Source organism: Anolis carolinensis, chromosome 3 (assembly GCF_035594765.1).
Source record: "Anolis carolinensis isolate JA03-04 chromosome 3, rAnoCar3.1.pri, whole genome shotgun sequence".
Classification (NCBI taxonomy): domain Eukaryota; kingdom Metazoa; phylum Chordata; class Lepidosauria; order Squamata; family Dactyloidae; genus Anolis; species Anolis carolinensis.
In genome coordinates, this window is record NC_085843.1 from 177338073 (window position 1) to 177351223 (window position 13151).

General features: G+C 40.5%; 1 protein-coding gene across 1 annotated transcript; it reads left to right on the plus strand.

The window, feature by feature from the left end:
- Positions 1-523: 523 nt before the first annotated feature.
- LOC134297671 (intercellular adhesion molecule 5-like) lies at positions 524-7388 on the plus strand. Its single transcript, XM_062975844.1, has 3 exons — positions 524-870; positions 1863-2102; positions 4319-7388. The coding sequence occupies exons 1-3, from the start codon at positions 561-563 to the stop codon at positions 4513-4515; spliced, it is 747 nt and encodes a 248-aa protein (XP_062831914.1). The 5' UTR covers positions 524-560; the 3' UTR covers positions 4516-7388.
- The last annotated feature ends 5763 nt before the right edge of the window (positions 7389-13151 follow it).

Here is a 13151-nt window from a genome sequence, read left to right on the forward strand (position 1 = left end):
CCCAATTGACTTGGGCAAGGGCAAATTGCAGTGGCCAAGCAACACTTTGGCGTATCAGTTTTCATCTGTGAAAAGTAAGAAGAGGTGTGTTTTTCCTCACAGGGACAGCCCAGTGTGGGCGAAGTCCGTTCCAAGTCCCAAGCACTGTTTTTAGGGACAATGCTGCAAACTAGCATTTGTGCTGGGGATGTAGAGTGTGCCAAACTCCCTAAAACAGAGCTTTCCAAAAATTTCATGTTGGTAACATACTTTTTAGACACGCATAATTTCGTGGCACAGTAATTCAGTTATACTAGCAAACTGGGCTATAATTTGTATTTTCTGTGCCCATTTGGAAAACTTTAATTCTGTTACACAAAAGATGAAAAACTGTTCAAAATTTTCTTCTTTCTTTATGTTTCTACCTCTCCCTTATTGTTATTCACTTTCCCCCAATTGGTGCAATTGGCGGCAATGTCGCCCACTTTGGGAAACACTGGTCTAGGCCACTATTTCTTAAACTGTAGGTTTTGAGCTGTAGGCAAGTAGTAATTGCACTCTGTCAAGATATCTAATGTATAATGGCTGTTCTTGTTTGTTCACCCTCAGGTTTACCTGAGCCTGTCCTGCACCTTGTCCCTTCAGAAGTCGTTGCTGGTTCCATGGTGATGGTCAACTGTACCTCTGATGGTCCTGTGTCCCCGAGGGTTGTCATGCGGCTTAAAAATAACAGAGAAATTCTACCTTCCAGAGACTTGGACAACCTTTTTGTGCAACATGAAGTGAAAACACACAAAGAGGATGATGGGAGGGAATTTGTGTGCAAAGTGCAGTGGATGATTGATGGGAAGCATGTTGTGAAACACACTGCTAAAAGTCTCACTGTCTTCTGTGAGTAGGGCACGTTCCAAGTATTCTTTAAAATGTCTTGAGATTCAGAATACTTGCTATTTGAAGACAAAATGACAGTGTCATTACATTTGGATTCATTGGCTTATATATTATTTACATGTTGGAGTGAATCAGGGAAGTCAAGTAGCTTTGCATTCATTTAAACACTTGGTTCTCATCAAAGTGGTTGACCTGCATTTCAATTGTGCCACTTCATGGATAATCAAAGGGTAGTGATGATCATAACCCATTTGTCTTGTACCATTTTCCCAATACTGTATAAAGATTGGCCACAAGTTTAATATCTCATCCAGAATTCCAAATCCAAAATGCTTAAAAATCCAATATTGTTCAAATGGATGGCTAAGGTAGTGGCACCTTTGCTTTCTGATAGTTCAGTTTGTAGAAACATTGTTTCATGCACAACACTGTTAAAATATTGATGTAAAATTACTGGGTTGCTATGAGCTTTCCAGGCAATATGGCCATTTTCCAGAAGCATTCTCTCCTGACATTTCACCCACATCTATGGCAGGCATCCTCAGAGGTTGCGAGGTCTGTTGGAAACTAGGCAAGTGGGGTTTATATATCTGTGGAATGTCCAGGGTGTGAAAAAGAACTCTTGTCTATTTGAGGAAAGTGTGAATGTTGCAGTTGGCCACCCTGATTAGCATTGAATGGCCTTGCAACTTCAAAGCCTGGCTGCTTCCTGCCTGGGGGAATCCTTTGTTGGGAGGTGCTAGCTGGCCCTAATTGTTTCCTTAGTAGTAGTAATTGTGTCTTAGTAGTTTTTACACTCAAGCCAATGTCTCATGATCTGTTAGCATCCAGTGCATGCTGCTCTGTGTGAAGTTATGACCATTTCTGTAGCAGATTTGTACCATGAGAATGGATGAGTTCCTTCAGGGTGAGAGGGTAGGTTAGAAATAAAGTTTTTTATTAATATGTTGCACTTAAAGAAAAATAAATGAAGGTCCTCCTTTCCATTCCAGATGGTCCCAGGATGAATGGTTCTTGCCCTGATAGGTTAACATGGAAGGAGGGCGACATGGAAACATTGACCTGTTCAGCCTATGGAAACCCACCACCAACTGTTGAATGCAAGAAAGATGGCACATCTTATAGTATTGGGATACCAATACCTATCACCAGAGAACATGATGGAATGGTTCACTGCTGTGCCACTAATCCACATGGCTTTGATGAGAAGGTTGTGACCATAGTTGTTGAATGTAAGTTAAGATCCTTACTCTGAATATACTTTTTAGAAAAATATTTTGTCCTGTATTACATAGCCAATGAAGAAAAGTCTTTTAAGTTTGAATTGCTGTGAGTTTTCCGGGCTGTACGGCCATGTTCCAGCAGCATTTTCTCCTGACGTTTTGCCTGCATCTGTGGCTGGCATCTTTAGAGGTTCTGTTGGCAGTGAAGCAAGTGGAGTGCATATATCTCTGGAATGTCCAGGGTGGAAGAAAGAACCTATGTCAGTTTAAATCAAGTCTGAATGTTGCAATTAGCAAGCTTGAATAGCATTGAAGCTGCTATTCAATCAGTGAGAGTGTCTGCTGCATAGAGACACTGGTCTCTGTTGCCTAGTGGCATCCTCTGTTTGGGAGGTATTTACTGGCATTTGTTTGTTTGCTGTCCGGAGTTCTCCTGTTTCTGAGTGGGGTTCATTATTTTACTGTTTTAAAATGCAAGTTTCAATTGATAGCTTAATCAACTCATTTCAAAGGGACTAAATAGAAATCCTGACCAGTGATTTTCAACTGTGGCCCAGTTCAGAAAGATTGAGAATGTATCTAAGGGCGTTTCCACACAGCCCTTTATCCAAGAATATCAAGGCAGAAAATCCCACATTATCTGAGTGTGGACTTAGACAACTCAGTTCAAAGCAGATATTGTGGGATTTTCTGCCTTGATGTTCTGAGAAAAAGGGCCCTAAGAGCATCCAATCAATAATTGTGAACCAGAGCTGATTGTTCTGTTTGAGTTTAGAGCTTGTTAGAGTTTAGAGCTCCAGCCATGGCTTACCTATTCTTTGCCAAACAGCAATCCTATTTGGAGTCACACCTCTTCAGCTTCAGAGGTAGAGCTTAGGAAAGATGCTTTTCTAGATTACAAGTTCTGGGACCCTCCAGTGGATATCTTGGAATCTATAGACTAAATATTTGGGGCTTAAACTCGCATTAAACTCACCTAGGCATGACTAGTGATGAGGAATTATGGAAGCTAAAGTCCAGAACTCTGAAGAACCTATGCCTCCTTTTATAGGTGAGCAAGAACTCCGTTATCTATAATTATGTGAAAAGCAGCTTTTGGAATTCATATGGCCCTTCCACACAGCCATATAACCCAAAATATCAAGGCAGATAATCCACAATATCTGCTTTGAACTGGGCTATGTGAGTCCACACTTACTAATCCAGTTCAGTTTGGATTTTATACAGCTGAATGGGAGGGGCCATAGAATCATAGAACTGGAAAAGATCACAAGGACCATCCAGTCCAACTCCCTTCTGCCATGCAGGAACACACAGTCAACACATCCCCAACAGATGGCCATCCAGCCTCTGCTTAAACCCCTTCCTGCCCCCAGGGAAGGAGATTCCACTACACTCCAGGGCAGCATATTCCTCTGCCAAAATTCTGTACATGTGCACAAATTATTCATATAATTATATGACAATTGCCTGAAAGCACCAGAAACTTTGGTTAAAAAAAATAAGAAACTTCAAAGAAAGGACTAGCTGTGGAGACTGAGGCTAAATCTACACTGTATTGTGTATGCAGTTTTGCACCACTTTGGTATGGAATCCTGGGAATTACTGTTTGTTTTTCTCTCAGCATGCTGATGCCTCACCAAATTACAAACCCCAGGATCCCATAGCATTGAGCTATGGCAATTAAAGTGGCACCACTCTACATTCATTGCAGCTGGACCCTGAGTTTATTTGTGGGGAATCAGCAAAAATCAGGCACTACCTGGAGGGATCCTCTACCTTGTGTGACTGTGGAGCAGAACAAACAACTCTGCATATGTATGCTTGTCCACAATGTCCTGCCTCATGTACAGAGGAGGAATTGTTTAAAGCTATGGACAATGCAGTCGCTATTGCCCTCTTTTGGTCTAAAACTATTTAGCTGCTTGTGATTCCTATATCACTTTTAAACTTATTTATTATGCAATGCTTTTGACATGAAATAAATAAAAGCAAAAATCAGGATAGCCACTGTATGCTTCTATGTGGTGCTTCCTCAAAAATGTATGCTGATTTGTTAATTAAAGTGTTTGGAATTTTGTAATTCACAAGTATCAGCTGTGAGGACTCAAATCTTTCTCTTTAAAACAAATGTTTTTTTGTTTTTTTTAATCACGATTGTAGAATTGCAGCTCTGGGAATTATCAAGACACCTAACATTGTTTTCATTTTTTTCTTTCTTTCAGTTTTTCAATCCAACTTCCCTGTAATTATCTTGCCAATGGTCGCTTTGGCAATTCTTGCTGTTATGTTTGCTGTAGTCTACTATAAGTACTACACAACACAAAAATGTGGGAAATACAATCTTAAAAAACCACAGCCTCAGCGAGAAGCAGGAAATGCTGCAGAGGAAAAGCGCCTAAATGGCGACACAAGTGTTTAAATGGACAGGTGGCTGCTGGGAACTCAAGAGAACAGTCCCGTCGTCCATGTGAAGCTGTACCTATTCTTTATGGTCATTCCCCTCTTGATCTGATGGGAAGGGCAAGAAATGGGGAAAGCCTTCACCAGGTGCTGAAAAATTGATTGGCAGCGCTGCAGCTGGACTTTTGAGGAGAGCGGGTTTTTGCACTTTCATACAGAGGATTGTAGCATTCACTACACAGGAGTCTCCAGAGAGATGGACTCCAGGATTTGCTTCAGGCTGCCTCTCTATTCAAAGTTGTCCTCCAGCCTCACGGCTCCAGAAGAGGTCAAACAACTGCAGATACCTTGGTTAAAACCTGATTGCATCCAAAAGGATTTGGCTGGATGCAAGCTTGAACGCACCACAATTGCCATTCTTTCCCCAGCAACATAGGTTGTGTTGATCCTTCTTTGTACCATCCAGGTGCTTGGGGATTTTAAACAGTTGTACAAACACATTGCTCTGTGAAAATATGGTTGTCATTGTCACTGCTGACACTGCTCCTTGCCCTGTTTTTCACCTGATGTCCTGGGAGGCCTTTTGCAGCACATGTTTGAACTTCAAGAAAGGCCTTTTACAGCATGTGTGATGGCAAAGCCCGGATCAAAACAGCAGGAAATCCAGGGTGTTTCCTGGTGCATAAAGTCAGGATTCTGTTTAAATATTCTGCATGCCATAACTCTTAGGCTGACTCTTTTTTAAGAATGTGAAGCTGAATTCCCTTCCTAGCCAGAAGATTTGAAAGATAGGTGTAGAATGCAGGCATGCCACCGTCTGAGATTGAAAGCAAGATCCCTTTAGGAAGGGTGTGCCTTTAAAAGATCACTTGGAGGTGCTAGATCAATGGTTCTCAACATGGAGTTCCCAGATGTTTTTGCCTTTAACTCCCAGGAATCCTAACAACTGGTAAACTGGCTGGGATTTCTGGGAGTGGTAGGCCAAAAACATCTGGGAACCCCAGGTTGAGAACCACCGTGGCAAATGTATGTGTGCACACTCTGAGTTTAACACCTCTGCTGGTATAAATTAATCCAAATCAAGCCTTTGTCCATACACAAAGCTAAAGCGAAATTTAACTTAAACTTGCTCTGCAGTATGAGTGTAAAAAACCAAAACTATTGTCTCAAAGATACAGTCTCCTGTATTCTGTTATACATGCATCAGAATTTATCCAGAAAGGAGGAAAGGCTCTGGAAGTATTGAGATGCTCCTTTTGATTTTTCCTGTATGGTTTTGAATCCACATTCTTTCTTGAAATATTTTAATTTTCTGTCCTTTTTGCCTTGCGTCTTCATCCTCTAATCCCATGTCTCATCTAAACTCAGGTAGCTTTTCAGAAATTGGCTTTGACCACTTCCATTGAGCCCTTTTAAATTATTATTCGAGATTTACAATCCATGTTTTCAAGTGCTTTCACTATTTAAAAGTTATGATCATTTTCTTTCAAGCATTCCACTTAATCTCTGTTGAATCTGCTATCTTGAAATCAGTCACTGGGGCCCCTTCTACACTGCCATATAATCCAGTTTCTAATCCAGATTATCTGATTTGAGCTGGATTATATGGCTGTATAGACTCATAATCTAGTTGTAAGCAGATAATCTGGGCTCAGATACTGGATTATATGGCAGTGTAGATACAGCCTGGATTTCTTAGTAATAGCCATCTTAGTTCTGGTATAACAAAATGAGGAAGCATATTTCAAATCAGGAAATACAGGTCAAGCATCCCTTATTCCTAAATCCAAAACTGCCCAGCTAGGGGACTGGGATAATGATACCTATGCTATCTGATGGTACACAAACTTAGCTTCATGTACAAAATTTTAAATATTGCACAAAATTACCTTCAGAATATGTGTATGTATGTGTATGCAAAACATTCCAACATCCAAAAACAAGTAAAAGGCTTCTGGTCCCAAGCATTTTGGGTGATGGATACCCAACCTGTAGTGGGTTAAATTAAACTGATCTGGGGACTGGGAATGAAAAGTCCTTTCGGGTCCTTCCTTAAAAAAAAGGGGGCGGGATTATGTCGAGCTCCAAAATAAAATGTACAGGAGCAAAACTTAGGACTTTCATACTTCTTTCTTGTCTGGAAAGGCTCTATGTTTCTCATGCAAGGGTGCAAGGGAGATTTAAAGCCACAGTCATTGTAGAAACACCCACATGACTACCTCATGAATAATGTTTTTTTTTCTAGGTATACATGTAATATACGTGAAACAGCCTTTGAGCATAAGACAAACAGAGGAAAAAACACAGGTTCTTGATTTTGCCAGTATGACAGCTTTTGAACTTTGAAAGTCTGTCACTGAAATCCACCATGATGTATAAAAGTATTTTACTATTTAAGTGTATGGCTTGAATTGCTCCAATGCTACAGTTTAATTGAAGGGGTTGTAAATTGTGTACCAATCCCACTTTCACACACCAACATGCCATTCTAATATTATCACACAATTTGTTTTTATAAGAATGTTTCATTGAAAGGAAGTTTCATTGAATCCCACCCTGGGAGAGTGCAGATGAGCTCCCTCTATCAGCTCCAGCTCCATGCGGGGACATGAGAGAAGCCTCCCACAAGGATGGTAAAAATATCAAAACTTCTGGGCGTCCCCTGAACAACGTCCTTGCAGACGGCCAATTCTCTCATTCCAAAAGTGACTCAAGTTGCTCCTGACATGAAAAAAAAAAAATGAAAGGAGAGAAATGTGGATTCCTTAATTTGGCATAAGCTATCAACTGGGTACTTGAAGACAAAACAGTAGTGAGTGGTGATGGAAATATAATGAAGCTCAAAAAACACTGTATTTTTTAAATTTTGTAAAATAAACATTTACTTCAACATGTTGAGTCTCTGTTTTCCTAGGAAACACTTACTATTTATGATAGTAAATCATAGCAGTAATTTTGCAAGGGATACATGAACTATATTGATATTTCCTTAATGGCTGTTCTCTTCCATCAAGATATTAAAGCAGACTAGGGCATTATTTACACAGACTACACCGGGACAAACAGGAGCCTGGAACTTTCAGACTTGTCCTGAAAGGCTCTATGATTTGGCCAAACTCCAAAGCATCTCCTGACTTTTCTTTTTGTTGTTTGTTCGTTCAGTCGTTTCCGACACTTCCTTAATGCAAGGCTAAATCACGATAAGCCCTAAAGGTGAAAAAACATTATGAAGACATCCAGGAGCAACCCCACAGTGTACAGTGTATATCCTTTCATGATGCCTGCATCATGTTGTAACCTCTTGACAATAGATCTTTCTTTTTTTATTTTTTAATTCATTCACTCGCTTCCAACTCGTGACATGGACCAGCCCACGCCAGAGCTCCCTGTCGGGTGTGGCCACCCCCAGCTCCTTCAAAGTCAAGCCATTCACTTCAAGGATACCGGAGCCCCCAGATGGTGTAGTGGGCTAAGTGACTTGAAGGTTGGGTTGCTGACCTGAAAGCTGCCAGGTTCGAATCCCACCTGGGGAGAGTGCGGTTGAGCTCCCTCTATCAGCTCCAGCTCCATGCGGGGACATGAGAGAAGCCTCCCACAAGGATGGTAAAAACATCAAAAACATCCGGGCGTCTCCTGGGCAACGTCCTTGCAGACGGCCAATTCTCTCACTCCAGAAGCGACTCAAGTTGCTCCTGACACGAAAAAAAAAAGAACTTCAAGGATACCATCCCTCCATCTTGCCCTTGGTTGGCCCATCTTCCTTTTTCCTTCCACTTTCTCCAGCATCATTCTCTTTTCCAAACTTTCCTGTCTTCTCATTATGTAGCCAAAGTACTTCATCTTTGCCTCTAATATCCTTCCCTCCAGTGAGCAGTCGGGCATTACTTCCTGAAGTATGGACTGGTTGGATCTTCCTGCGGTCCAAGGCACTCTCAGAATTTTCCTCCAACACCACAGTTCAGAAGCATCCATCTTCCTTCGCTCAGCCTTCCCACTCGTGGATCCATAGGTTACTACAAGGAATAGATCTTTCTAGATTAGCCTTAATGGGCAATTGTGGTTCATTCACATAATTTACATTTGACTTAGATGTTTGTCACCTTCCATGGCTTAGATGTTTGTCACCTCCTTTTCTGTGTATTTCCAGAATGAAAAATCTATTAAGAAATAAAATAATATACTTTATATTCCGCTCTATCTCCCCGAGGGGACTCAAGAAAGGATTACAGGTACATATATGGCAAACATTCAGTGCCATTATACAATTGACAGAATACATAAAAAGAGGCAAGACTTCCCTCTTCCATTTCCGGCATCTGGAGGCTGTGCTCGACTCGGCCATGGGGAGGTGTTATTGTTCCATTCTTCCACACTGAGGAGCCTGTCGATCAAACCTGTCGGCGTGTTTTTCAGGGGCGCCTTATTACTTCCCTGCTAAAGTGGTTCCTATTTATCTACTCATATTGCTGTTTGCGAATTGTTAGGTAGGCAGAAAGTAGGCTGACGGTGGGAGCTCACCCTGCTTGCAGCTTGAACTGTCAACCTTCCAGTTGGCAAGATCTTCTGTAGCTGGCGATTTAACCCACTGTACTAGCTGCAGCCCTTTAAGAATGCCTTTTTAATCATCTTGATCTTTGGTATTATCTTCACCACCACCACCCTTATTTAGACATTGAACGCATGGGCATACTCATGGTAGGGGATACCTGTGAAACTACCCTGCAATAATGTTGATGGCAAAAGATTAAATCTGGTCAGGGTGAATAATTTCCTGAATTTGGGAATATCTAGGTTGGAAAATATCTTGTTGGAATAAGCAACCTCATGCTATTTTTAATTTCTGAGTACCTGCCAATTTCTCCCAGATACCCTTACAGTTTCACATCCTGCATATGGCTTTGTCATATGCAAGGGTTTAATCAAACTCACAATTAAGCAACGTATCCGGGATGTGGAGCTGCAAGGGCATCTGGGAGAAATTGGCAGGTAAAAACCCTAAGCTTCTCAGCTTATCCTGCAACATAGATTTCTATTTTGTCTAAAACTTGTCTATTAAAGTGAGAGGGCCAGGTCCACTGGACAAAAAATCTATTTTAACCAATAATGGGTCTTAAGGAGCCATATCTGGCTCTCAATTGAAATTTGACCCACTTCCAGTTGGATGTGAGTCATCTGAAACACAAGGAAAGACACCCAACAGTGTGTGCAGTTAATTTGAAGGGTTTTGAAAGGGTTATCGTTTTCATAAGTGCATACCTGTGTCTCATTTAGAAACTGAGGAATAACTCTTGCTACAAATACCTGGGTAGTTGCAGGACTATGTTGTCCTCCTTTTTCCATAGAAGAATCCTAGTGATTGCTTTAATATTCCTTTGGGTATTGTGGTGTTTTTAATGTGAATATCCCATGTGCCCCTTATCTGAAAAAAATGCCCAGATATTTGAAAAACATAACTTGCTCAATGGGCTTATTACCAACCTGGCATTTATGCTTCACTTTTTTCTAGTAAATACCATGACTTTAGATTTGAAGTAATAATTAACTGTTTGTTGTCCAGTTTCAGAATATGATTCCAGGGTTCTCTTAGTAGGAGTCTTAACCCCACACAAAAAAGAAACATTAGATGATCACAGTCTTGTCACCAACATACCATTATTTAGACATTGTCTTTTCCCCAAAATTAGGACTCAAAGTAACTTATACATTAAAATAAATTATAATTAAATTATTAAAATAAATTGTAAGACCAAATCTGCTTACAATATGGAAGAAATACAAAGGAGGGATGGTACAGAAAACCCCTTTTTGGTTATGTGCATTAGAAACATTCCTAAGATGAAATAAGATCTTATAGGGATTTTTAAAGATCATTGGAACCTAAAAGGAAGAGAAGAATTAGGTACCAACAATTGGTTTTGGTTATAGCGAAATCATGAAAGAAGAACTACTCAAGAGAGACTGGAGAGAAAAATTAATAGATTACCATGTTTCTCAGAAAATAAGACAGTGTCTTATATTAATTTTTGCTCCCAAAGACATGCTAGATCTTATTTTCAGGGGATGTCTTAGTTTGCTACCTCCATCTCCGCTGAGGAAAGCACATGCGGCGCAAAGGAGGGAAAGGCACGCACCTTTCCCTCCTCCTTTGCCTTCCTTGGTGGAGGAGGAGGGAGTCACTGCAGAGGAAGGCGAAGGAGACGGAGGTAAAGGTGCACGCCTTTCCCTTCTTCTCCTTGGTGCCACACATGTCTTTAGGTCTTTGTGAATTAGTTGGAGCATGACTCTCCAGAAATTGGGGGGGGGGGGGGGGGAGGGGAGAAAACCAGCTAACTTTTTCAAAAGCTCAGCAACTATTCCAAGAAAACACAAGTAACCCAGCTGAACTAACAGCCACTTGCCTTGCTCTCTTTTGTTGCAGTTTATTTGCATTTTATCTGTAGTATCAAATTCTTCCTAGTCTGGTCATGTCTTTGCCACTTCGGTTTCCAATCTCTCCTCCTATCTTAATTTTTTTAATTGCTTCATTGCAAAACAGACACTATCCTTAGTGAAACACTTTGGAAAGTGTCATTGAGTTGAATGTGGAAGCCAGAATGGGAATCTGATGTTGTCAAACTGCAATATCCAGCATTCTCAGTATAAACTATACTGCCTTGGGTTGCTGGGACTTGAAATCTATACATCTGGAAGGCCTCACTGCTGATCTTAGTGGTAATACAATTCTCTCCTGATTGATTTCAACCTCCATAATATAGTCAGCCCTGTATTATAGGGATGTATTATAGGGATCAATAGAGTAGGGATGCAGGACTTTTGTAAAAGTGGAAAAAACTTCAAAATAAAAATCCATATCTTGTGTGAAATTGTGCATTAATAAACACCTATTTTGTGGTGCAGAAGAATAGGATTTGACTCCCACTCAGCTAGACAACCAAATGGGTGACCTTACAAAAGGCACATTATCTCACCTAAGGGAAAAGGGAAACTCCTCTGAGCAAATCTGGCCAAGAATGACTGAGTTGGTCTTGACTTGAAGGTATACCACAAGAAACATTTTGTACAAAATTTAAAAAAGAACAAATAGAGGGGATGAAAAGGTCTTCTTATTCTAGCATGGATATATTCTAACATGGATATATTCTTATTCTTTTGTGGATAAAAACCCACTTCCTCAGATGCAATATGAGTGATATTAAGGTCTCAGGTATCAAGCATATTCACACAGTTGTAGGAGTTGGATATAATGTAATAAGATCTAGAAAGATGCAAATCATGTCCCTTATCCTAAATTTTCAAAGGGTTGGGCAAGGTGGTGCAGATCTTTCAGTTAGAATTTGTGTGTAAAAGCAATAAATCCTACCTACCAAAAATCCATTTCCTGAGTTCTTCTTCAAGAAGGTTATTTTTGCTATATGTGCGATAGCAAGAATTCATCTTCAGAACTCTTCAAACCTATCAAAATTTGGCAGTTGTTTGACACTCAGCTACCATTCCATCTAAAAAGCTGTGCATTAGCACCATCTACTGATGAATGACAACACCTCACTTTGCACTTTTTTTCCGTGTCAGGAGCAACTTGAGAAACTACAAGTCACTTCTGGTGAGAGAGAATTGACCATTTGCAAGCATGTTGCCCAGGGAACGCCTGGATGTTTTTGATGTTTTTACCATCCTTGTGGGAGGCTTCTCTTATGTCCCCGCATGGAGCTGGAGCTGATAGTGGGAGGTCATCCGCACTCTCCCCGGATTGGATTCAAACTGACAACCTTCAGGTCAGCAACCCAACCTTGAAGTCATCAGTCCTGCCAGCACAAGGGTTTAACCCACTGTGCCATCAGGGGCTATGGAAGAAAAATCGAAAGAGGTCATAGGCCCTTTCTACACTGCCATATAAAATGCAGATTATCTGCTTTGAACTGGATTATATGCAAGTGTGGACCCCTCCTGTTCATGTGGCCAGCATGACTGCTTGGAGCATTTTTTTGCCTACCTGTCAAGATGGTACCCATTGATCTACTCCCATTTGCATGTTTTCAAACTGCTAGTTTGGCAGGAGCTAAGGCTAACAGTGGGAGCTCACACTGTCCCATGGATTCGAACTGCCAACCTTCAGGTCAGCAGTTCAGCAGCACAAGGGTTTAACCCATTGCGTCACCATAAAACAAGCAAATCTCACTTTTGCTTTTCGCATACCCACTAGCATTTCACAGACGATACTAGCAACATGGCTGTAAATTTGTATGGCATGTTGCTTGGGCAATATGAGGATGTAAATCAGGGGTCCCCAAACTAAGGCCCGGGGGCCGGATGCAGCCCTCCGAGGTCATTTACCTGGCCCACGCCCTCAGTTTTATAATATAATATATTCTATACACATATAATATTGATAATAATATTATAATATAATACAATATAACACTAATAATAATTCCATATAATAATATTAATTATATATTCTATATTACATATAATATTACTAATAATATTACAGTATAGTGGTATAGTTCAATATAGTAATATATAATGCTAATATTGTGCTATGCTAATAATATAATATATTGTGTGTACATATAATTTGTAAGCCACTCTGAGTCCTCTTTGGAGTGAGAAGGGTGTGATACAAATGTTGTAAATAAATGCAGTAAATAATAAATA

Excerpts from the sequence above, each read along its gene's own strand:
- LOC134297671 (XM_062975844.1), top strand. The coding sequence starts at position 561 with ATGGCTGTTCTTGTTTGTTCACCCTCAGGTTTACCTGAGCCTGTCCTG. Across the intron at positions 871-1,862 it reads TAAAAGTCTCACTGTCTTCT|ATGGTCCCAGGATGAATGGT; the intron begins GTGAGTAGGGCA and ends TTTCCATTCCAG. Across the intron at positions 2,103-4,318 it reads TGTGACCATAGTTGTTGAAT|TTTTTCAATCCAACTTCCCT; the intron begins GTAAGTTAAGAT and ends TCTTTCTTTCAG.